We start from the raw sequence: 23,428 nt of genomic DNA on the forward strand, positions 1-23,428 counted from the left end.
TGTCTTTTGAATCTATAGACATGGGTTCACATGTTTCCACTTTCTTTTCTTCTGTGCATGTGCAGTGTGTTTGAAGTGGGTGTCCCAACCTGTTCTGATCAGTTCTAGAGTGCTACTTGGGCCCAAAAGGTTTCTGGACTTTCACATTAAACCAAATTCCAATTTAACATTTTGCTTGGCCCTTGAGAGGATTTGGTATTTCTTTGGGAGACTCATACACTTTTCTTCCCTAGGCCTTGATCATGTTGTGGATTTTTTAGTTGGGTACGCAGGAGAAAGGAGAACACAAAAAACAGTTGGTTTCTTGGACCTTGTTGTCAACACATTTCCATTGTGCACAATCATCACAGACACTAAGAAATGAGATTCAAAATAAAAAAGTATATGTGAACAATGGTTATTCCCCTTCCAAATAAATTAGACACAGAGCATGCAGACATTGGATATGCTAATGACACACCTATTTTCCCCGGTGGCACATATACACGTATAGGAACAATGTCTGCAACCGCCATGCATGTATATATGATGGAGAAATATCATCTCCAGTTGATATTCTTTCATTCCAACTTTTGACTTTTGCATAACCTGTACATAATTAGGTAGCTTGATGAATCTCACGTAAAAACAACTAAGAATAATAGTAGGGTCTCTACTCATGGCTAAGTGGTAGACTCACAAGAGTTTCAACACTAAAGTCATGGGTTTGAGTACCCATTGTGGTGTGTGTGTGTGTTGGTGTGAGCATGTGTTAAAAAAAATAAAATAAAATAAACTAAGAATAATAGTGGCAAAATTTTATTTACTTCAGTCTGTCTTCTTTTTTTGTCAATATGTAGAGAACGTAGAAAGTCAAAAAGAAATAGACACACCCGTTAAGGGCCCATATGAAAGTGCTTATGAATAGGGATGATTCCATAAAGTCAGTGAAATACATCCCCTTTGCACTTGGGGCAGTGGGTACAGGAATTGCAAAAGGCACCATTTTTACCCCAACATTCAAGGTAAAATATAGCTTAAGCAAAATGGATGCATTAGTTTGTTTAGAGAAACATTCCCTTGTTTATCATGCAAAAGTGACAATGAAAAGCACGTGTACTGTTCATTTGCATTCTCCAATGAGACATTAGTTTAATTGATTAAAGCATTCAAACAACAAAAAGGGAGATACTTGAGAAAGTTATAAAGCACATTATTAACAGTGGCAATTATCTTAAATTATGACAAAGATGGAGATAATATTTTCAGTGTGGAATGACTTATAAGATGCACGAAAGACACATACCTCTATGTGTGCCGCTGAACTTATGTCATTGGCATATTTAATGAGGCTGATTTCCAGTTCGGATTTTAAAACACGAATCTCAGATAAGATAGGATGTAGAGAGGTCATATCTGTCTGAAATGCCTCAATACCCTAGATATTCAACAAAAGGACAACCTCATTCAGCATCTGAAACAAAATAATCACAATCTTGTCCTACATCAACATCTATAGAAAAACAAGTACAAGCAGTTAAATAGAACTGAAATTTAATCAAGAATTGCAGTTTAATTAAGAAATATGGACAATAGAACATGTGGTTAGGTCCTATGCAAAGAAATATGTTTGAAAATTTTGTAACTCAAGTTTTATTAGTTTGATGCTCTATCATCTGTTATTGATGTTCTTTCACGGACATCCAAACCTACGATGTTTGATTAGTATCTTAAAATAAATTCAAAATCTGCTCAACTTTCTTCTTCAAATTCACGTGTAGTGAACAAGCTAATCTTTCAAAAAACAAAAAACAAAATCCACAGCTTAGGTATTGTGATGTTCCAATAAACAAACAATTGACAGATGGGTCATATCATTTCTTGTATGAGTAGAGCATTATGGAGAAGAAAAGAAAAAAGAAATTGATTAGAGAGCAGATGGACACTCGAGAGCATCAGAAGTAGTTGTTTTTGTCTTTTGGGGAGGCTTTTAGCTTATTTTAGACCACATCACTGCATATAACCTCATATTAGAAAAGGGATGGTTAGGATTAGGATTTCCCCATACAAAACCCTAGTATGAAAATCACCATGTGCTCCCATGGCCATACATCCCTAGTTTGGTTCTCGTGCTTGGAAATCCCAAGCCCATGTAAAAGAGTAGGTTTGTGTCAAGCAGCCAGCTGGTCATAGAACTTTTGCCAAGCAATCACAAGTATTCGATAAGCAAACAGGATTCATAGAGCTGACCCCAACTAGTTAGGACAAGGCTATGATGATGTTGATGACGATGATACTAGTGACTGCATTCTAATCAACAGCTTCTATTTAATCTTCTTAGATGATATTTCAATTGTATAAATAATGCAAAAGACTACATGGTAGGTGTATAAGGATATTGATGAAGGATGGATCCATTGGGCAGTTGAAATTTTAGGCTTTGAGCGAAGAGATCTAGGAGACTAGGACTGGTCAAATAAGAATGGAGACAGATTCATGAGGTAGTCAATAAATCAAAAGGTCAAAGAAACAACAAGAATAAGAAGGATACTATAACATCCCTGAATTTTCGAGCCATATAAAACTTTGGATTAATTGGATTAAAAATTTAATTTCATAATTAATAATAAAAACAAAACACTTAGCACGTTGGTAGAGGCACTCTCAGTGGAGAGTAAGGTCAGAGGATTGATTCTTGTCACTGTGGTTACAACTTTTTGCGCAAATCTATAAAACCCCGAAAGAACCTTCCAGATCCAGGGCTCCTCTGTAGAGAGAATTCTCCTGTGAAAACCCTAAGGAAGAGAGCAAGATAGAGAGAGGGGGGAGGCCTATGGCGAAAGCTTCTGTCGGTAAGTTCTAAATCTTTTCTTTTAAATTTTTTTTTTTGTACTTTGGATTAAAAATCCCTAGATATACACCATGAATGGGGCGGATTGGCCTTACATTCATTGCCTTGATCTGTGGAATGTTTTGGTAATAAGAAGAAGGCTTTGAGCGGGATCTCTTGTTGTAGAGATTGGCGTGGGGCCGTCTAACAGTGTCAGTACAGATCTGTTCAGATCATATGTTTTCTAAGGCCAAAATACGCTAGGGCCCCGAATTCTAGAGAGATATGACAATCAGGCAGACCACCCCAATATAAATAAAACTTGGTCATTGTTTTGCAAAGTCGTTGATTTGAAGGATTTTCCAATGTTTCGAATCAATCTACACCATTCACATCGACTACGGGTTAAATCTAGGATGTTACCCAAAATTTTAGATGGATCTGACTGTTGGATTGTCCACAGCGATCAAAAATAGCATTAATGGTAAATCATGTTGTATGATGATTGTAGATATTTGATGGTCCAGATCCGAGCAATCCTTTGGTTTTCCCCAAACTTGAAGTTGTAGAAATCAATGGATAGTTTGGATTCAAACCATGAGTGTGAGAAATCCATGAAAACTAAGAAAATCGAGAAAAAAATAATAAAAAATAAATAAACTTTGCGAAAATTGGATTGTAACAAAGCATATTCGACCTTCGTCGATTCGATCAAAGGGAACTTCAATCGATCGAAGCGGGCGAAAATTGTCCAGCAACCAAAAAAGTTCACTTTTCGAGACTTTCTCAATCAATTGATGAGTGGTTTCGATCAATTGAAAACATCAAAAGGTGTCCAAAGACTTAATATGCGAAACTCGGATTTTCTCGATCCTATCGAACCATGTTTGATTCGATCGAAGGTTCTTCAAGCGGACTCAGTCGATCGAAGATAGTAAAATGGTCCAGCGACCAAATTGAATTAATTTTGATTTTCTGGATCAAAGATCAATTCGATCAAAGGACTTCTATCGAAGCTCAATCACTTGATCGATCAAGAACCTTGTGCTAATCTATCATATCCTGAAATGAGATAATTGGATTATTGAGTTACAATATATAACCTCGGGTTACAGATAAATAAACTAACGAAGGTGGGTCATCTTGATTTAACCAAAGGTGGGCCCATTGAATGGAATAGTTAGAACAATTCATAATTTTGTTTAAAATATTTACTAAGGGTCCTAAATTCAAACATGTACGACTATTCGATGGATTTATCTCTACCAAAACAGGTGAGTAAATCCCAACATGTCTCATATTTGCACGATTAAGATGGATTGTTATGCTTGCTATATTGGTTGTAGTGTCATGCTAAGTTGAATTGTTGATGTATGATGATTTTGATCAACAGTTATTACTATGAATTGCATATATGGAGATGTACATCATTACAATCATGAATTCATAAGTTGCCTCTCGTATGGAGAGATGTATATGACAATTGTGTATGTCGATGCATTGTGCATTGAGCATGCATTACGTAGCGCTCATGTGCCAATTCCTAGAGACCCACTCTAGATGATTGCATGCATACCTCGTGCTTGGGTTCCTAGGGGATCTTCCTAGATTTCCTAGTAGATCCATTATCGGATGCCCACGATTAGTGGAAGCCTACTCAAGGAGTAGATACAGGCCTTATCCGTGCCTACCTAATATGGTAGAAGCCTGCTAGGTATAGATGCGAGTTGACGGATACTCAACCGATGTAAGTGAACGATTATCCCATTGGGCATGCACTTCATGACATCTCTGCATACATGTACTTCGTATGTTATTTATACTATCTTAATTGTGCCGTGTATGAACCATAATGGGTTCACTCATTGAGCCTGGCCAACTGATGTCTATTGAATGACAACCGTACAGAGGTGATCAAAACAAAAAATCTGAATCAGATGCCAGAGAATGAGGCTAAAATGGCTGATGAACCACAAGATCAGTGGTCATACTCATCCGAAGACGAACTTGCGCGATGAACTGATTGAATGAATTACTTAACAAGATTTGTTGATCATGCATCTCCCAAATCTTTTATGATACTTTTTATAGTTAGGTATTGTTTTGAATATTATTTAATAGACATTTCTGCTAGATGGTATTTCATATTCATGATAGAATAAAGTCCCAAACAGGTGGACTTAGTTGATTTTCAGATTGATGATGTGTTTTGAGAATGTGGTGGTGGTGGTGGTAATGAAAAAGTGTGAGATTTTACGGCATGTATGGATGTATGAATGATAAACTCTAGCGTGAACTTATAATATATTTAAACTATGCCTCCAAGCAACCGTATGATGGATCAGTAAGTACACTTGGTATACGAGTCATGGACCGTAACTCAGGTCTGAGGGTGCACACTCTGTATTCGAATTGCGGGGCTTGACAGATACTGGACTGAGTCGCACAACCTGAACTACGGCCCTTAGAGTGTCACCTCAGGCCTCTAATTCAATATTGGAGTCAAACCAATCCATCAAAGACACTGCACCTCTTAAATGGGTTGATGGAATCACACCACCAAGGAAGCAAGTGCTGGAAATTTTTATCTTCATTCATTCAAGCTCAAAATAAATAAATAAATAAATAAAGAGCACACTTGTTATATAACCTACATACAATTAATAGTCAATCTAGGAAATCTACTGCTTTATATTTCCTATGTAATTACTTCATATTTCCTATACAACTAACCTAGTTTCCACTTGTTGTTGGAAACCACCTTCATCGGTTCCCACGCATTTCACCTTCTCAAGCCAACACCCCTTTAATGACTTGAATAACTTATAGTCCTTAGGCACTCGGCTTGTATGCAAGTTATAGGCCTGGGCCTAGGCTTGTGTCTGGGCTTGCACCTGACACTGATTTTTTGTCAGGGCTAAGCTCATCTCCAACACTGCTTGAAAGAGCTCTCAATTCTGTCTAGCTAAAATTTTGATCTCTCTCATGCTCTGATTGAACCATTATCATGTCACCTTCCTTGAACTAAGCAAATTGACGATCAGCGTCAACCTTTTATTTGTAATTTTCGTTATTGAAGCCCGTCATGAACTTCACTGATATTCTTAGTAAATCCATCAATGTCTTCACTTGTTGAGTAGGTGGGTTTCTTCATAGGCCCTTTCGGTTCTATTCACATATCACCGATGCATGATGATCCCTTCTCTCAACTTTCTTCTTCAAATTCAGGCGTAGGGAACATGCTAACGGCCTGTTTCGGCTCTGGTTCCTTTCAAGGTGGAATTTCCTTCAAAGGAATCAGTCTTCTTCCAACCATTGTGGAGAAATGAGCAGGTATCGGTATTCCCATTGTGCTGCACTTTCCTATCAAATAACCACGGTCTACCAAGCTAACTTTCGTAGCCATAATGTAACACTAAACGGAATATTCACACCCTTTACCTAGTGACAAAGTAACTAGGCAGCAATGATTTACTCGAGTGGAAGAGTGATTTATTCATACAACTTGATAGGGTCGCGGATGCTTCTCCACATTAAACCAAAGCTTGTCTACAAGCTCCTGCAACCCCACATTCATATTATTGCCCCCAGGCCCCAGCGATAATAGTGGTAGATAACTGGCCAAGGCATGATGCACAGGTGTCAAAGATATTGGTGCATCACCAATCCTCCATCTCTACTTCTTTTTGGCATGCTCATAGCAGCCTAACAACAAAAGTCCATCATTCAATTCTTCTATTGCGATATATGTCTTGTATTCTGCAAAATGGTGTAGGGAAGGGGCCCAATCCGAAGACCCGACCCAACCAAAATAGGGTATTTTGGGTATTTCCATGTATGGGGTATAAATATTGTTTATGGGGTCGAATTAGGGTTATGCAAGAAACTATTTTCTGGTTTTTTTTTTTTTGAGCTAGAATATTGTTAGGGTTGTAATCCTTTTTGAGAATTAGTGTTTTCGACGGGGGCTCATCCATGGAGTAGGCACAATGTCGAACCACGTAAATCCTGTGTTTTCTGTGTGTTTGGTTTTCTTTGTTGCATCTATTCATTTTCTCACGTCTTCGAAGCTATCATGATCATTAACTTCATAAACATTAGCAGCTTCCTGTTCTCCTTGCTTGTTTCCCTGACTTCTTTTTTTATATGCAACTAAGATGGTTTTCAATGTCATTAGCTGTTGGAACACCAACTTTTTTAAGTCCCCATGCATTCACCTTTCTCAAGCATGCCCTCTTTAATGACTTAAATTCTCATAGTTGCTCACATGGCTTTAAGACTCGGACAAATCTAATCCGACTTGTAAGAGTTGACTTGGTCTCGGTTGGTCTAGTTCAATACCACAAGTGATGCAGGACATGGAAAATTAAATATGATATGCAAGATTTCAGGCTTAGATCCTACCAATTCAGAAACAATCACACAAATTCCACGTCCCACATGAAAATCCAAACATTCAATTAAAAAGGGGAATCTATGCGGGTTCAAGCCAACACAGGCTAAGACTGCACCAATAAAAATTATAAACCAAACGAGGTCAAAAGGAAATAAAATCAACTACTCATGCATAAAAATCAGTCCCTAATCCAAAGGATTCCCTAATTTCAATTCAAGGAACCCTAAGGTGATAAAAAGGGGCAAATCAATTAGGGATCATGTAATCTAGGGTTAGAATTCATGAAAAACGGCTATGAGAGGATAAAAGAGGATAAAAACCTGAGCCAAAAGATGATCTCGCGTGTGGACAGCAACAATGGCCCAGACGAACGTGCGTGTGATCTCGGCCGCACGTGTGTGGGGCCCACTATTCAGAAAAAGGCCACCTTGGCCCTGGTCGGCCAGGGATGGACTCCAAAACCCTCAAATCTCAGCTCGATCCGATGTACGGTTTGTGCGTGGTGCTTCGCCGAAGTTTTAGCTCGCCTGCGGGCCGAAATCTGGAAACCTACTGTAATAAAGAAATCTGATGCAACAAAAGAACAAATTCGAAGTACGGATGGTGGGGGAAGATGGAAAAAAAGATGATGGAAGATGGGGGTGAATTGAGATCGATGTGGCTTCGCACCACGGTAGTTAGCCCTTCGAAAAGGGAGGGCTTCGCACCCACTTTTGAATTCTTCCACAACTCACGAAGAGAGTAGAAAAATAAAGCAGGAATTTTTTATTAATTTCAATTAATGAAAAGAACTACAAAGGGTGCCTATTTATAGAGAAAACCCTATACCCAAAAACTCGCACCATGTGCGACACCTATTACTTGGCGATGAAGTAAATTAAAATAAAAACCAAACAAGGAAATCTAAAGCGTTCACGATGTTCTAAATAATAACAATAAGCAAAACCTAAAATATAAAACTAATCCGACGAGTGGGCCACGATCATGAGATCCCATGGTGGGCTTTTCTTGACTATCGGGCCACTTTTCTGAACCAAAACTTGACTTCTAGCTAGGAGGCCCTCCCTGGACGTCGTCATCGAGCCAGATCGATGGTGGGGTCCTCCTTCTACGTACGTACGTGCGTAGGGGGCGGCGTGAGTGCGCGTGTGCGCGTGATGTCCCCATCAATTCTCCCCGGCTGCAAAGATTTCGCCACTGGCGAAATAAAACTCCTGAACCGCTCCAGGATGTCAGGATCAAGTCTCTGAAGCTCCTCCTCAGTGAGCCACGTGCTGTCTGAAGCTGGGCGTGACTTCCATTTAACCACGTACTTCTGAAACCCGCCGTCCGACGTTGAAACTATCTGATGGTCCAGGATATCCTCTATTTCCTTTTTGGGTGTGTGAAGGTTAGGTATGGGAGATAGAGGCTGGAAAAATGAGTCGGGAAGGATAGGTATGGGAGGTAGAGGCTGGGAAGATGGGTCGGGACGGGTAGGTATAGGAGGTAGAGGCTGGGAACATGGGTCGGGACGGATAGGTATGGGACGTAGAGGCTGGGAAAATGGGTCGGGAAGGGTAGGTATGGGAGGTAGAGGCTAGGAAGAAATGTTAGGAAAAGTAGATATGGAAGGTAGAGGCTGGGAAAATGGGTTGGAAATGGGTCATGGTTCAAGGGATAAATATGGGGAATCAGGATGGGTAGGCGAAGGGCCGGACAAAGTATCAATGGTCCCCTGAAAAGTAATTAAATCCTCCACATCGGATGTGAAACTAATTCTCATGGAAGGTGGAAGATCTACCTCATACACATTGAGACCGTTTCGTTTTATAAGTTTGACGGGTCCAGCGCTTCACGCATGTAACTTACGAACGGCCCTCGAAGGATATCGCTCGGGCCTGATGCAGACCATCACAGAGTCCCCAATATTGAATCCTTTGAAACATTTATATTGGTCTGTAGAAAATGTGCAATGTTCATTATTAGTCATGATCTTCTGCCTGATTTCTTGATGCCATGAATAAATGTGATGCGCAAAAGACTCTGCAGACTCTGACGGCCTATGAGACAGTGACATAGGGACAAGATCAATAAGTTTCCTAGGTTTATAATCAGTAACGACTTCACGAGGACTTAGACCTGTGGACCTATCGACAAAATTATTCAACGTAAACTCGGTTGTAGGTATTACGGTGTCCTATGTTCTGGTGTGCTCTATATCCCTCCTAGGGGACTCATCTGGTAAATCATCAGGACAAACATCACGAAACTCATCCACTACCGGAATGACCTTAGTGGGTAACTCTACACTAACATCTGGTGCACTCTCTCCAGTCACAAGACTACACATGTTGTACCCCTCAAAATAGTGGTCTTGATGTCCCTCATGGGGTGGGTACATGGGTGCACGCCCATAACTGATTCCTTGGCCAACTCCATTCATTGGTCTATCCTTCAGGCCACCTGCCTGAGATTGGACATCTACCCCAATGGTGGGGTTTGTCCTGGCGATAGTCTTTAGTCGGGCAATGCGTTCATCAAGCTACTCAAAGCATTGGTTCATTTCCAAGCACTTAATCATAAACTCCAACTTCTGGGACAACTTGTTTAGTGACTCTTGCAATTGTTCCGTGTTTAGTGTAGGGTGCCAACCAAAAGTTTCTAAAAAGACAAATTAGGAAAGTTTCTAAAGAAAAACAACTTGGTTTCTAAAAATGAAAAAGGAAAGTTTCTAAAGAAACAAATTAGGAAAGCTTCTAAAAAAAAAAAAAAAAAAACCAAATTAGAAAAGTTTCTAAAAAAAAACCTAGTTTGTAAAGAAAAATCAAAAAGGAAAGTTGCTAAAAATAGAAAGTAAGTTAGTTTCTAAAAAAGAAAAAGGAAAGTAAATTAGTTTCTAAAAAAGAAAAAGGAAAGGAAATTAGTTTCTAAAAACAAATTAAGAGAGTTTCTAAAAAATTAGTTTATAAAAAAAAACAGAAAAGGAAAGTTTCTAAACCTAGAAATAGAAAATTAAGTTAATTTCTAAAATAATTCAAATAAGGGGATAACAGAAAATTTCAGCAGCTTATTTCAGGGTTTATGGACCTCTAAACAGCCATATATGATGAGAATTGATGCGTAATGGACATAAACAACCAAACCCTAAACATGTAATGAATTCCCCTACAAGAACCCTAGGCTTTGATACCAAATTTGATGCAGGACATGAAAAATTAAATATGATATGCAAAATTTCAGGCTTAGATCCTACCAATTCAGAAACAATCACACAAATTCCACGTCCCACATGAAAATCCAAACATTCAATTAAAAAGGGAAATCTATGCGGGTCCAAGCCGACACAGGCTAGGACTGCACCAATAAAAATTATAAACCAAACGATGTCAAAGGGAAATAAAATCAACTACTCATGCATAAAAACCAGTCCCTAATCCAAGGGATTCCCTAATTTCAATTCAAGGAACCCTAAGGTGATAAAAAGGGGCAAATCAATTAGGGATCATGTAATCTAGGGTTAGGATTCATGAAAAACGGCTATAAGAGGATAAAAGATGATAAAAACCTGAGCCAAAAGATGATCCCGCGTGTGGACAGCAACAATGGCCCAGACGAACGTGCGTGTGATCCCGGCCGCACGTGTGTGAGGCCCACTATTCAGGAAAAGGCCACCTTGGCCCTGGTCGGCCAGGGATGGACTCCAAAACTCCCAAAGATTAGCTAAATCCGATGTACGGTTTGTGCGTGGTGCTCCGCCGAAGTTTCAGCTCGCCTGCGGGCCGAAATCTGGAAACCTGCTGTAATAAAGAAATCTGATGTAACAAAAGGACAAATTCGAAGTATGGATGGTGGGGGAAGATAGAAAAAAAGATGATGGAAGATGGGGTGAATTGGGATCGATGTGGCTTCACACCACGGTAGTTAGCCCTTTGAAAAGGGAGAGTTTCGCACCCACTTTTGAATTCTTCCACAACTCACGAAGAGAGCAGAAAAATAAAGCAGAAATTTTTTATTAACTTCAATTAATGAAAAGAACTACAAGGGGTGCTTATTTATAGGGAAAACCCTATACCCAAAAACTCGCACCATGTGCGACACCTATTACTTGGTGATGAAGTAAACTAAAATAAAAACCAAACAAGGAAATCTAAAGCATTCACAATGTTCTAAATAATAACAATAAGCAAAACCTAAAATATAAAACCAATCCGACGAGTGGGCCACGATCATGAGATCCCATAGTAGGCTTTTCTTGATTATCGGGCCACTTTTCTGAACCAAAACTTGACTTCTAGCTAGGAAGCCCTCCCTGGACGTCGTCATCGAGCCAGATCGATGGTGGGGTCCTCTTTCTACGTACGTACGTGCGTAGGGGGGCAGCGTGAGTACGCGTGTGCGCATGATGTCCCCATCAACAAGTCACCTCTAACTCAGGTGAGTTAGGTTGATTCAACCCCAACTCAAGTGAGTCGCAACTCGATTTATGACGGAAGGAGTCGGGTCGAATCGCCAAGTCTTTTAACCATGGTCACTAGGCACTTGGGCAGGACCAGATGCAAGTTATGGATATGGGCTTGGATATGGACCTCGGCTTGGCTCTTATTCTTGTGCTTGGGCCTGGACCTTTGTGGGCTTGGATATGATCCCAGGACTGGGCGTGGTTTTTGGACTTGGGGTTGGACTTGTATCCATTGAACATGGATCAAAACCTTAAGGAATGAAGAAATTTATAAAAGGTGTTGAAACTGTCACTATCTTGCATTTCCCCTCAAGTAAAGCTTGTTAGTCTAATATCAGAAGGATTATCAACTAGAAAGTCATGCCACCACCTGGTCATATCTGGTATATTTGGATTATGAAAATCAAATCCAAAAGTTCAATGAAATTCACATTAAGATTCTAACATAAAATAATTAAATAATTCAGAAAAGGGGGAAAATAGTTAATTTTAATCTTATACATATCCTATAAGAAATTGTGCTGAATTGGCATAAGCCACGTCACATTCTGCGTACCCTCTAAATACAATTACATTTAAAAAATTTTAAAAATAAAAAAAGCTACTCGAACAATGGATAGGAAAGATAAATCTATATATCATACCTAATATTGATCTTGGGTTTAAAAGAAATACAAAAGCACCTCGAATTTGGCTGGCGTGGAGAACTTATTGCTGTCAGTGTTGAGCCCATGTAAGAGATATAGCAAAGGTTTTCCAGGGCCTCGGTAATGACTTTTCAACACTTCAGTAATCTCATCACTGTAGCATACCAAGCTCACCATATACCTTTCCTGTAAAGACAAATCATACAGTACACATGTTTGGAAACAAAATCATAAAAAGATATGATGCCCAACATAGACAGTTAAAAAACACCATCACCTTGAAAGAGGATAATGGTTTTATCTTGCCAGACCAAATGGCATAATCTTCAGTTAACCTTGGTGCAAAAAGAACAGATTTCCCAATGGATACATCCTGAAGAGGACAATTGTATAAATTTCAGAATATGTTCAGTATCTGGAAAGAAAAGGAACAATTATAAATAAATGCTATTATATGAAACCTGTCCATTAACATGAATTTAACAACTCCTGAGTCTCAAACGAACCACTGGCGCATTGTCTAGTAGTCATAAACCCTAGAGTTATATGATAGTAAATGGTGCGTTCAGTGTAGAGTGAACAATCAGTGGGCCCCAAATAGAGTTAGACGGTTATGAATTGCAGAAGGGGAGTTTCAATGTGCAAATAATCATTTTTAGCGACAATACCGAAATGCACTACAACAAAGATTCGGTGGCTGTGATGTTGAGAAACCAGAGATACACACTTGTCAAAGTCCACTGAGGGTTTAATCTATTGAAGGGTGTGGATGGATATGATCAATACATATATTAATAAAGATCACCCAATTCAGAAATGGAGAAAAGTAAACCAAACCATAAAATCTTGCCCTGTTGTGACCTTCACTTATCCTCAGCTACAATGCCACAAGAGATGACCGAATATACATGACTAGTTAAGATGGAAGTGCATCCCATCAATGTCTCAGGGTCCAAACAAGTCTTCTCCTTATGATGTCAACAGAAAATGCAATAAAACTCCAACATGCGTGCCACTAACAACCTGGCTAAAGAAATGATTGATCATGATTCATGACAAAAGCGTGGCATCTCTTCCGGCCATAAACTATTTGATGGAAACCCATTGGCTACCCAAAACCATTTAACCTGGTAAAGTGGATTTTTCCATTGTTTATATGTAACCTCTATATTAACTATCTAATATGGGCAACATGCATGCACGTATACATACAGACATGCATATGTACATGCATACATTTGTATGTTCATATGTACAAGCATACATGTGTATTTATGTATATACATGCCTACATGCATAGATACAGGCATACAGCATTAGTTCAATCAAGCATATAGAACTCAAAATATATACTGAATCTGTAAAACAACATTTCAGCATACTCATAAAATACATTTTTAGATAGTTTTAAGTAAGGCAAACCCATGTATGCGTCAAGAACTGCCAAGAAACATATTTCCCACATCACAGAAAAAAGGAAAGAAAGTAAAACTTACAATTGCTCCATAGAAGCCAGGCTCCCTTACTCCAAATAGATATGCAAAATAGCTCTCCTGCCTGCAAAATGAAGAAATTGGGTTCAAATTAGAGAACAGTCATCTGTAATTTTCAAACGAAAATCTAGGAACCATACAGTAAAATCCTACTCTAACTGACAGCATACGGTATAACCCATGTTAAAGGACAATCCTCTTCTACCAAAAATCTGAAATATAGTCCCTCTGACTGTGTAGGGTGGAGTTGTCCAACAAGACAATCAGTGCCCTAATTTTTCCACAGGGAAAAAACAAATTGAGAAGCATCCATTTCTACAAAGAATCGTAGAAAAAACTACATACATGTAAGATACATAGCAGATACTAGAAGCACAAGAATCAATGGAACTGCGTCGTATGATTCAAAATCCAGGTGATCAGCTTCCCATGTCTTCCATATTATTCAGTTATGACTCAATTGTCACATTCCATTTGTTCCTGCTTGAGATTAAAGATCACACTGTTACAGAAGCTACTGCTTTTGCTTACCACTTTGCATTTGGTTGAAAAGGATGATTTGAATGCCACTGAGTCTGCACAGGAGAGAGAAGTGCGTCCTTGAAGACCTCATGATGAAATTTGATGATAAGAGACTATTCTTGCTGTGGGAATACTGCTTTCAATAGTTCTTTGAGTGCAAATTTAATGACATAAAGCCATGTGAATAGGAAGTTTGATTTGCAACTCTTCATTCTTAAGCCAATCTTCCTTTCATATTCTATTTGATGGGTTTTGGCCACCACCCATTTCCCTTTTCTTCTCTTTTCTTGAAATCTTCAACAAAAAATAATAATAAAAGAACATTAAGGCTGCGTTTGGATATCACAGAAAGGTCGGGCAGGTGGATTGCTTTTCCACCAACTCAATATGCAAAACCCTTCACCTTTTACCTGAAATGCTCTTGCAACATATTTCATGCTGAAAACTGGTATCCCACATACTGTGTGGTCTCCCAAGCTACCCCAAATGCATAAACCCACTGTTCACCAGAACATCCATTCCACTCACAATTTGGAGTGCATCCAAACGCTCCCTCAATCTTGAGCTTTCAGTCTTTTGGATGCTAACTGCGCTGGTGTCTAAGAAATAAGCCTGATGCTTACTACAATATTTCTAAACAAACACATCATCACACATCTACAAATTTCCAACTGCTTCTCACAATGAGCACAACCAACACATAACAGTTGATCGAGCACTGCCAAATTGAAAAACAAATAATAAAGGCCAATTTGATCTAAGAACAACAACAACCTGGGCTATGGAAAGAAATAATAAAGGAAAAGAGCAATTCAGGAAAATGCAAATGAAAATATTAGTTTTCTCTATGTTGACACATTGAAGTTGTGGTGTCTACCGAATCCAATCTGTTGATTAGGGGGCGCACGTGATGCAACCAAATTGAAGAAATAAAATCTATTTGAATAGATTTGAAGACGCTAAATTGCAGCTCCAAGATCCTTCAATAGGTAACAAGATCAATGGAAGTCCATAGAAAGGACAGTATGCACATTCCTACTAGTTAAAACTAGTACACATGTGAATTGAATTGTGATGGATAGGAAGCAATGAATGCTAAAGGAGAGCAACTAATGCTAGGGGAAGCAACACATGGAAGGGATTAGGAAATTAACACTTAAGAAACTCAGAGAAACTTGTATTCAATCCATGATCAAAATATCCCCATAAAAGATTCTTGATATGTTTATATAACTTTTTCTAGAGGCAAAAGGAAACCTCAATTTAATCAGGGTTTCAATGCTTCTAATCATAATTCTAAAACTCGGCGACTAACTCAAAAGTCAAAACTTGGCCTAGTTCAAGTCAATAGGAAACTCTATGATGAGTAGCGTTGCCAACAGGTCAGGTTCAGGTAATATCTGCCTAATAGGATTGGGTCCAGGTCCAGGTACCATATTTGAGGTCCCAGGGACTTAGATACAGATCCAGTGCGGTTTGATACTCATCGAGTATGTGTTGAGTCCTCAGACCTCGAGTTTGGATAGCATCCAGGTCTGATAAGGGCATGTAACACTTGGACCTCACACACATCCACCATGCTAACACATGGGTGACAACTGGCAAGTAGATGGACTCTCTTATACATGCATATAGGCTTTGCAGACCTCATTCAATTGTTGAATAATCGGTATATTATATTAATATATACATATATAATATTATTATTAGTTACCCAAGTACCCAGCCCAGACCCAACCAAAACCCAACCTGACCCAACCTGATCTTAACCAAACCAGTCTGTTCAATGGGCATGAAAAAATGGACCCGCACCCGTAAAAAAAAAAAAATTTGGATTGGATACATTGGGTACCTGTTGACAGCCCTAATGATGAATGTGATTAAATCTTGACACGACTTGCGAGGACTCACTCGCTGACTCAGTCGACTTGGAGTGACTTGCAATGACTCAAACCCAATCACTCCGTTGGGAAACAATTCTTGTTCATGAAAAGAAAGGGGCAACTTTTGAACCCCCAACCTCTACAAGAGAGGTCTATAACCAGTGCACCACAAGCTTATCATTTTTTTTTACAATTTTATATATTTTGCATATGTATAACTATTTCACACATTAAGTACTACTTTAAATATTATTAACTTAATTTCTAAATAGCAAATCGAATCAAGTAAAGACTCATCTAAGTCTTCGAGTCCACCCGACCCTAGCACCCTGCTGGAAATCAAGTCGAGTCTTCAGAATTTTGAACCATGCTTCTATCATTACCTACATATCAATAAAATATTGAAATGTCTAAAATATTTGTGAATATTATCACAACAATATATGCTTTTGGTAATTGGTCATAGATCACTCCAATGATAAATTGCATGATCATGGTCTCGTTTGAGAGCTAACTCAGTAATTTTCAAATTAGACCAGTTCCACACCGTTCTAACACCTTTTATAACCCTAAAAGTGGCCCCATATAAGTGAAGAAGGTACTAAGAGCCTGTTTGGATTGGTGGAATACAAAAAGGTAGCCATGGAAAAGAAAACGTTTCCGCAAATGTGACATTTTCCGTTGATTGCAACATTATACCTGTGGAAAATTGTTTTCCTTTCTATGGTGTTCCTCAAAAAAAGGGAATTTCCTTTCCCTCTATAAAACTCGATTCCTCATTTCCACACTTACCAAGAGAAAGATTTTACTTTTGACCATTGATTGTTCCACATTTACATGGAAACTAAAACAAACAACCTTTTTAGGATTCATTTCCACGGATTTCATTATGCATGGTTTTCCTCGGATGTAACGCTTTCCTTTCTAAGTGTCTTTTTGGATTCCACCAATCCAAACAAGACCTAAATGGAGAAAATGTTCAACAAGTCATGACAAACACTACCTCTAATCATCATCATCATCTAAGCCTTATTCCAACTAATTGGGGTCAGCTACATGAGCCACTTTTCGCCATTCCAGTCCATTAGGGTGCATAACTTCAATTAGGCCATAGGTCATCAAGTCTTTTCTTCCTACCTCCACCCATGTCCTTTTGGGCCTTCCCCTTGCCCTTTTAGAGCCTTCAACCTGTACCAACTCACTCTTTCTAACCAACGCAGTTTTTTTTCTCCATTGCACGTGACCAAACCACATAAGTCTACTTTCCCTCATCTTGTTACCTATTAGTGCCATTCCTAAATTCCCAAGAATGCATTCATTTCTAATTCTATCATTCCTTGTCTTGCCACTCATCCATCTCAACATCTTTTCAACTACATTCATCCTATGGACATGTTGTTCCTTGACTACCCAACATTTTGTCCCATAAAGCATGGCTGGTATTATAGCCATCCTATGAAAAATTTCTTTCAATTTCAATAGTACACAACAATCACATAAAACTCCAAAGGCACATCTCTATTTCTTCCACCATACTTGAATTCTACAAGTAATGTCCTTCTCAATCTCTCCACTCTCACGAATTATCAACCCAAGATATCGAAAGTGTTCATTTTGAGAAACTTCTTGGTCAACAATTGATGGGGACATCACGCGCACACGCACACGCACACCGCCCCCTACGCACGTACGCCAGAAGTAGGAGGACCCCACTGTCGATCTGGATCAATGACAATGTCCATGGAGGGCCTCCTAATTAAGAGACGAAGTTTTGATTCAAAAGCGTGGGCCTGACAATCAAGAAAAGCCCGCCATGGGATATCATGATCATAGCCCACTAGTCGGATTGATTTCATATTTTAGGTTTTGATTATTGTTATTATTTAAAATATCATGAACACTTTAGATTTCTTTGTTTGGTTTTTATTTTAGTTTACTTCATCACCAAGTAATAGGTTGCGTATATGGTGCGAGTTTTAGGGTATAGGGTTTTCCTATAAATAGGCACCCCTTGTAGTTCTTTTGATTCATTGAAGATTAATAAAAATTCTACGTTTTCCTACTCTCTGAGTTGTAAAGCCTAATTGGATGCGAAGCCCTCCCTTCATCGAAGGGTTAATTACGGTGGTACGAAGCCACATCTATCCCGAGTCGCCCCCATCCATCGCTATCTCTACTACCCATCTTTTACCATCCCTTCTTCTCATCTCACCCCATCATCTACACTTCGAATCAATTATTTATTATAGTAATTCTCCTCCCCACATCAGAATTTAAGAATCTGGCCCTACAAGAGGGCTGAAACTTCGACGGAGCACCACACACAAACCGTAAATCGGATCAAGCTGAGATTTGGAGATTTTGGAGTCCATCCCTGGCCGGCCAAGGCCAAGGTGGCCTTTTTCTGAATAGTGGGTCCCACACACGTGCGGCCGGGATCACACGCACATGCGTCTGGGCCATTGTTGTTGTCCACGCGTGCGGTACTTCTCTGGTTCGTCTCTCTTCTCCTTCACTCCGCTTCCATCCAAAATTCCTAAACCTAACCCTAAATTACTCAAATCTCTAATTTTATGCCCATTTTCTTACCATAGGGTTCCCCGAATTGGAATTTTCCTAATCCCTTGGATTAGGGACTGATTACTATGCATGTGTGGATGATTATTTCTTATCTTTGAGTATCGTTTGGTTCATAATTTTTATTGATCCAACCCTATCACGTGTAGGCCTAGACCTACATAGACTCCCCTTAATTGAATGTTTGGACTTTCATGCGGGATATGGAATTTGTGTAATTATTTCTGAACTAACGTGATCTTAAGCCTGAAATCTCGCATATCATATTTAATTTTCATGTCCTGCATCAACAATCTTTACTAATTCCTCTCTCCCACTCTTATTGTTGCTAAAATTGCACTCCATATACTTTGTTTTAGTCCAACTAATTTCAAATCCTTTACATTTTAAAGCACCTCTCTGTAAATCTAGCCTTCCCCCCCACGTCATGTCAATCAAAACTATGTCATCTGCAAACAACATGCATCATGGGATCTCTTCCAACAAATGCCCCATTAACTCATCTATAAGACTATAACCAATATGAAAGTACAAGCTCAAAGCTGACTCCCAGTGCAAGCCTACGGTAATTGGGAACTCACTTGTCTCTCCACTAGTGGTCCTCACATTTGTTAGTGCTCTCTCATACATATCCTTAATCACGTCAATATATCCTCCTTAAACTCCTCTCTCCCAATACCCACCAGATTAAGTCTCTAAGGATCATATGGTAAGCTTTCTCTAAGTCAATAAAGACCATGTGGAGATTCTTCCTCCTCTCCCTCAATTGTCAAGTAAGAAATAGCTTCAGTGGTAGACCTCCTTGGCATGAAACCAAATTGATTTTCCAATACATTTGTCTCATGCACTAGTCTTTGCTCAATCATGCTTTCCCAAAGTTAACTCTAACTCAGATAATTAATTAAATGATAAACCTTATGGAATTGTAAATCTCACTATCGAATAAGACCATTGATCTAGAACTCATATCCCATTAGATTAACATGGAACCTCAATGTGATCTATATATTCAATCTAAAGACATTTAATGATTGTATGGTCCAGATCTTCAATCTAGACAGTTTGATGTTTAATCAAGACCCTCAAATGGACCTGATTTGGGCTTGATTCACAATTTGATGGCCCTGGTCTTAGATAGACTAACAATGGGACCACTATGTACTTGATCAAACAATCATTCATCAGCATGGCAGCCGTTTGTTGAGAAACTAATGCATTGTATGTTAGAGGTCCTACTCAGACAAATCTTTCAACCATACAATCCAATCATTTGGCTTAGTAAATTCAAGCCATCAAAGTTACGTCGCAAAACTGAAGGTCATGAGAATGTAAGCACTAGAAGCACGGACTTATCAAAAGGTGTGACTTCAAATTTTGAATAAAACTCCAAAATAATGAGGCATATCCACGAGCATGGATTGAAGACTCGGTGAGTAGAACCGACTCATTCAGTCCTCCATCAGCTGGGGGGGCAGATACAGTCATTCGGTCCTGAGTTGAAGACTCCATGGTGATTTGTCCGAGCTGAGCATATTTCCAAAGTTGACTCATGGTCCCAAACTGTCTCGGACTCGACCAACTCCAAATCAAGGATATTTGCAACGCTAACTCGTGGTGCCGAACCGAATCGGACTCAACTAAGTCCGAATCGACTCGGACAAGTTGGCAATCCATGTCGACAAGAGACACATCAAGTGGACATCACTCAAAGATCTTGTTAAGAGTCCCAACTCCTCTCAAGACTCCCAAGATCCAAGATGTTCCAAACCCATCAGAATTATCTCAAGACATTGAAGTTTTAAGAGAATGTAAGTGTTAGATGAGTGAACTCATCAGGGGCATGGCTTCAAATGTTGAAAAACACGTAAAACTCATAGTACGTGTCATCTCCACTGTACATGAGCTCCAACCCCAGTAATCAGGACAGTTCACCCAGTGGGGCCCACCATATACGATCAATGGTGCAAAAAGCGCACAAATCAGCTCCATCCAGCTAACGAACTTCTGCTCATTGAAAGTAAAGCATCAGCTGCCGGCCCACGAGAGCATCAAATCAGTGGAACTCTTGCACCAAGACCCATCAGCAGTGCCGCCAACAGAATGAACAGTTCCGATCACCAGTAGGTGGTCATCGCCCAGGATCGTCACCCAAGAGGACTACAATTTGGGGAACTCCAGCGCACTACAGCGGTTTTTTTGTAAAATGGTAGCACGCGGCTTACCTGAAGAGAGGTACATGATCGGAACAGTACCGCGACTGCTCCCCGCCGCCCTGCGAGAAATTACAAAGCTCAATGTCAATTTCAATTTGAACATCAATTTCTCGTATGCCGAGAATACTATTTGAGGAGAAAATCGAGAAAGGTATCTGACCTGCAACAGGATGAAACCGAAGAGGGGAAGTGACGAAGCTTTGAGATATTGGCGGAAGGAATGCACGAGCTTCGCGCGATTGAGAGCGTGGAGCTCCATCGCAATCTCCGGAGGGCCATGGGAAGAAGAAGCCATGGCGATTTTCGACGGTCGAGATTCGCCGGAAAATATCGATCCGTGCGAGTATTTATGGCGGGCGAGTTGTTGGGGTTTGGCATTTCGAGACGTTGGCGCGAGAAGCTCGTGGGATGCCGTGAGGAGACTGTCTTAAATAGAAGAATTATTACACGTGCTCTGCTGGAATGCGAAATATCGTACGTGTGCATACAGAAATGACACGTTTTTTCATCCGTGTGACTCTATCCAGACCGTTAAATTGTTTTGATCCAGTTATTTAATTTTTAAATGATATGATGAATCTATTTTTTATTTCGTACACACATCAGTATGGACAACGAAAAAAACAGCAAATATACATTGATCAGATGGTTAGGATCATCCTATCAATGTGATTATTGAACTATGACCCTTAAAAGAAAAGGTATTTTGTGAAATTTGGACGGTTTCGATTGATATATCAACACGTGTACCTACTTTCTCTTTAGAGAGAGAAGCATGGAAAAATATTCCAACCGTCCACCTAACTAACAGCCATAATGGACTCGTACTCGATCGGGCCGAGTAAAAAACGTGTTTGGAACTGGGCCCACAACTCTGCATGTTGGGCTTGAAAGTAGACCCATCTCTTGAGCCCACCGACTACTCTACGAATTGTTGAGATTTTGGTTTCTAAAATAATACTTAAAAAATTTATTTCCCTCCAAAACTGAATTTGATACAAACAAAACATATATATTGGTTATTTAGTCTCACATTGGACAGAGTGAGAGAACTTTTAGTTAATAAGTTTTTTAGCATTAGGTATTATTATTTAGAAAAGTAAAGGTACATATATCTAGTTAGATCATTAATCTAATGATCAGTCGTGGGCATTATAGTTGTAGCGGCCTTAATAGTCAAAATGAATGATTTGAAAATGGATGACCATTGACGATCCAAGGGACGTTTTATAAACCATTGATGACCACCTAACAATGGTTCATACTTTATATACCATATAAATGGGATCATTTAAGTCAAGAATCATTTAAGTCCAATAAATTTAATCTAATATGATTTTTTTAAGTTTTTTCCTTTTAAGATTATTTAAAAAGAACTTGCTAAGTGACTTGAACATTGTTTTAGTAACGAATTCGATCACTTAACAAAACTATCAAAGTTTTAAACTAAGTTAACCGAGTCCCTCCTTTCATAATTACTACAGGCAAGACTAGAGGTGTACACGAGCCAATCTAAGCTTTGCCCAGCTCGTGCTCGACTTAGACTGCTTAAGTCTTAGCTCGTACTTAGCTCAGTTTAGCCTTTGAGTTTGGAACAGCGGCTCATGATCGGCTCAACCAAGTTCGAAGGGGTAGGAGCTTACCAGACTGGCTTGTTGCAGCAGTGGCAGGGGCAACTGAGCAGTGACAGGGATGACCAAATTGGCGAGCTACAGTGGCAGGGGTGACTAGACTGTCGAGCTACAGCAGTGGCAGGGGCGACCGAACTGGCAAGTTGCTAGCAACAATGGCAGACTTAGCGGGCCATGCGGGTAAGGGAGGAGGGGGAGAGTAGGGAGATCGGATGGCCATGCGTCGGTGTGGCCATGTAGGTACGGGAGGATGAATGAGAGAGAGAGAGAGAGGAAGGTTAGCTTCTCCGGAATGAGAGAGAGGAAGGAAGAAAGGGTTAGGATCCAGGGTTCGTGTGGGTGGGATGGTTTTTGAAAATGAGTAGATTTTTTTTTTTTTTAAAGGTATATATACCCTGTACCGAGTTGAACCGAGTTGAGCCGAGTTCGAGTAGTATTCGAGTCGAGTCGAGTTGAGACAAGATCGAACTCGACTCAAACTCGTTTCGAGCTCCAAAAATTAGCTCAATTCAGTTCGAACTCAGCTTCGATCCGAGTCAAGTCAAGCAAGCTCCCGAGCTAATTCTGCTCGTGTACCGCTCTAGGCAAGACCTTAGACAAGAAAAGATGTACCTTATCTTGGAAGTAATTCGTCAATAACCCATTAGCAATTTCGATTTTAATTGAGAAGGGGACGAATCAAACTCTAAGGACAGTGTATTACATAACTGGTTTATTTTTTGATTTTTAGTATTATTTGTGAAATATTTTCTAACAGCTTTTGTAGGACATCCTAACGGTTTCAAAGGGTGGGCCATGGAAAGCATCTGTCCAATC

At 39.6% G+C, this 23,428-nt stretch overlaps 1 protein-coding gene across 1 annotated transcript in view; it reads right to left on the reverse strand.

Annotated features, from left to right (window-relative positions):
* The window catches only part of LOC131218673 (uncharacterized), a 30,505-nt gene extending 9,135 nt beyond the window's left edge, over window positions 1-21,370 (reverse strand). The window contains exons 1-7 of the mRNA XM_058213351.1: window positions 21,142-21,370; window positions 20,991-21,040; window positions 13,790-13,850; window positions 12,571-12,666; window positions 12,330-12,479; window positions 1,286-1,417; window positions 461-588 (exon numbers count right to left, since the gene is read on the reverse strand). Coding sequence (XP_058069334.1) covers window positions 461-588; window positions 1,286-1,417; window positions 12,330-12,479; window positions 12,571-12,666; window positions 13,790-13,850; window positions 20,991-21,040; window positions 21,142-21,276 — 752 coding nt within the window. The 5' untranslated portion in view covers window positions 21,277-21,370. The remainder of the gene's footprint in view (window positions 1-460; window positions 589-1,285; window positions 1,418-12,329; window positions 12,480-12,570; window positions 12,667-13,789; window positions 13,851-20,990; window positions 21,041-21,141) is intronic.
* Window positions 21,371-23,428: the final 2,058 nt, after the last annotated feature.

The sequence above is a fragment of the Magnolia sinica genome, chromosome 11, assembly GCF_029962835.1.
Source record: "Magnolia sinica isolate HGM2019 chromosome 11, MsV1, whole genome shotgun sequence".
In the NCBI taxonomy this organism is placed as follows: Eukaryota; Viridiplantae; Streptophyta; class Magnoliopsida; order Magnoliales; family Magnoliaceae; genus Magnolia; species Magnolia sinica.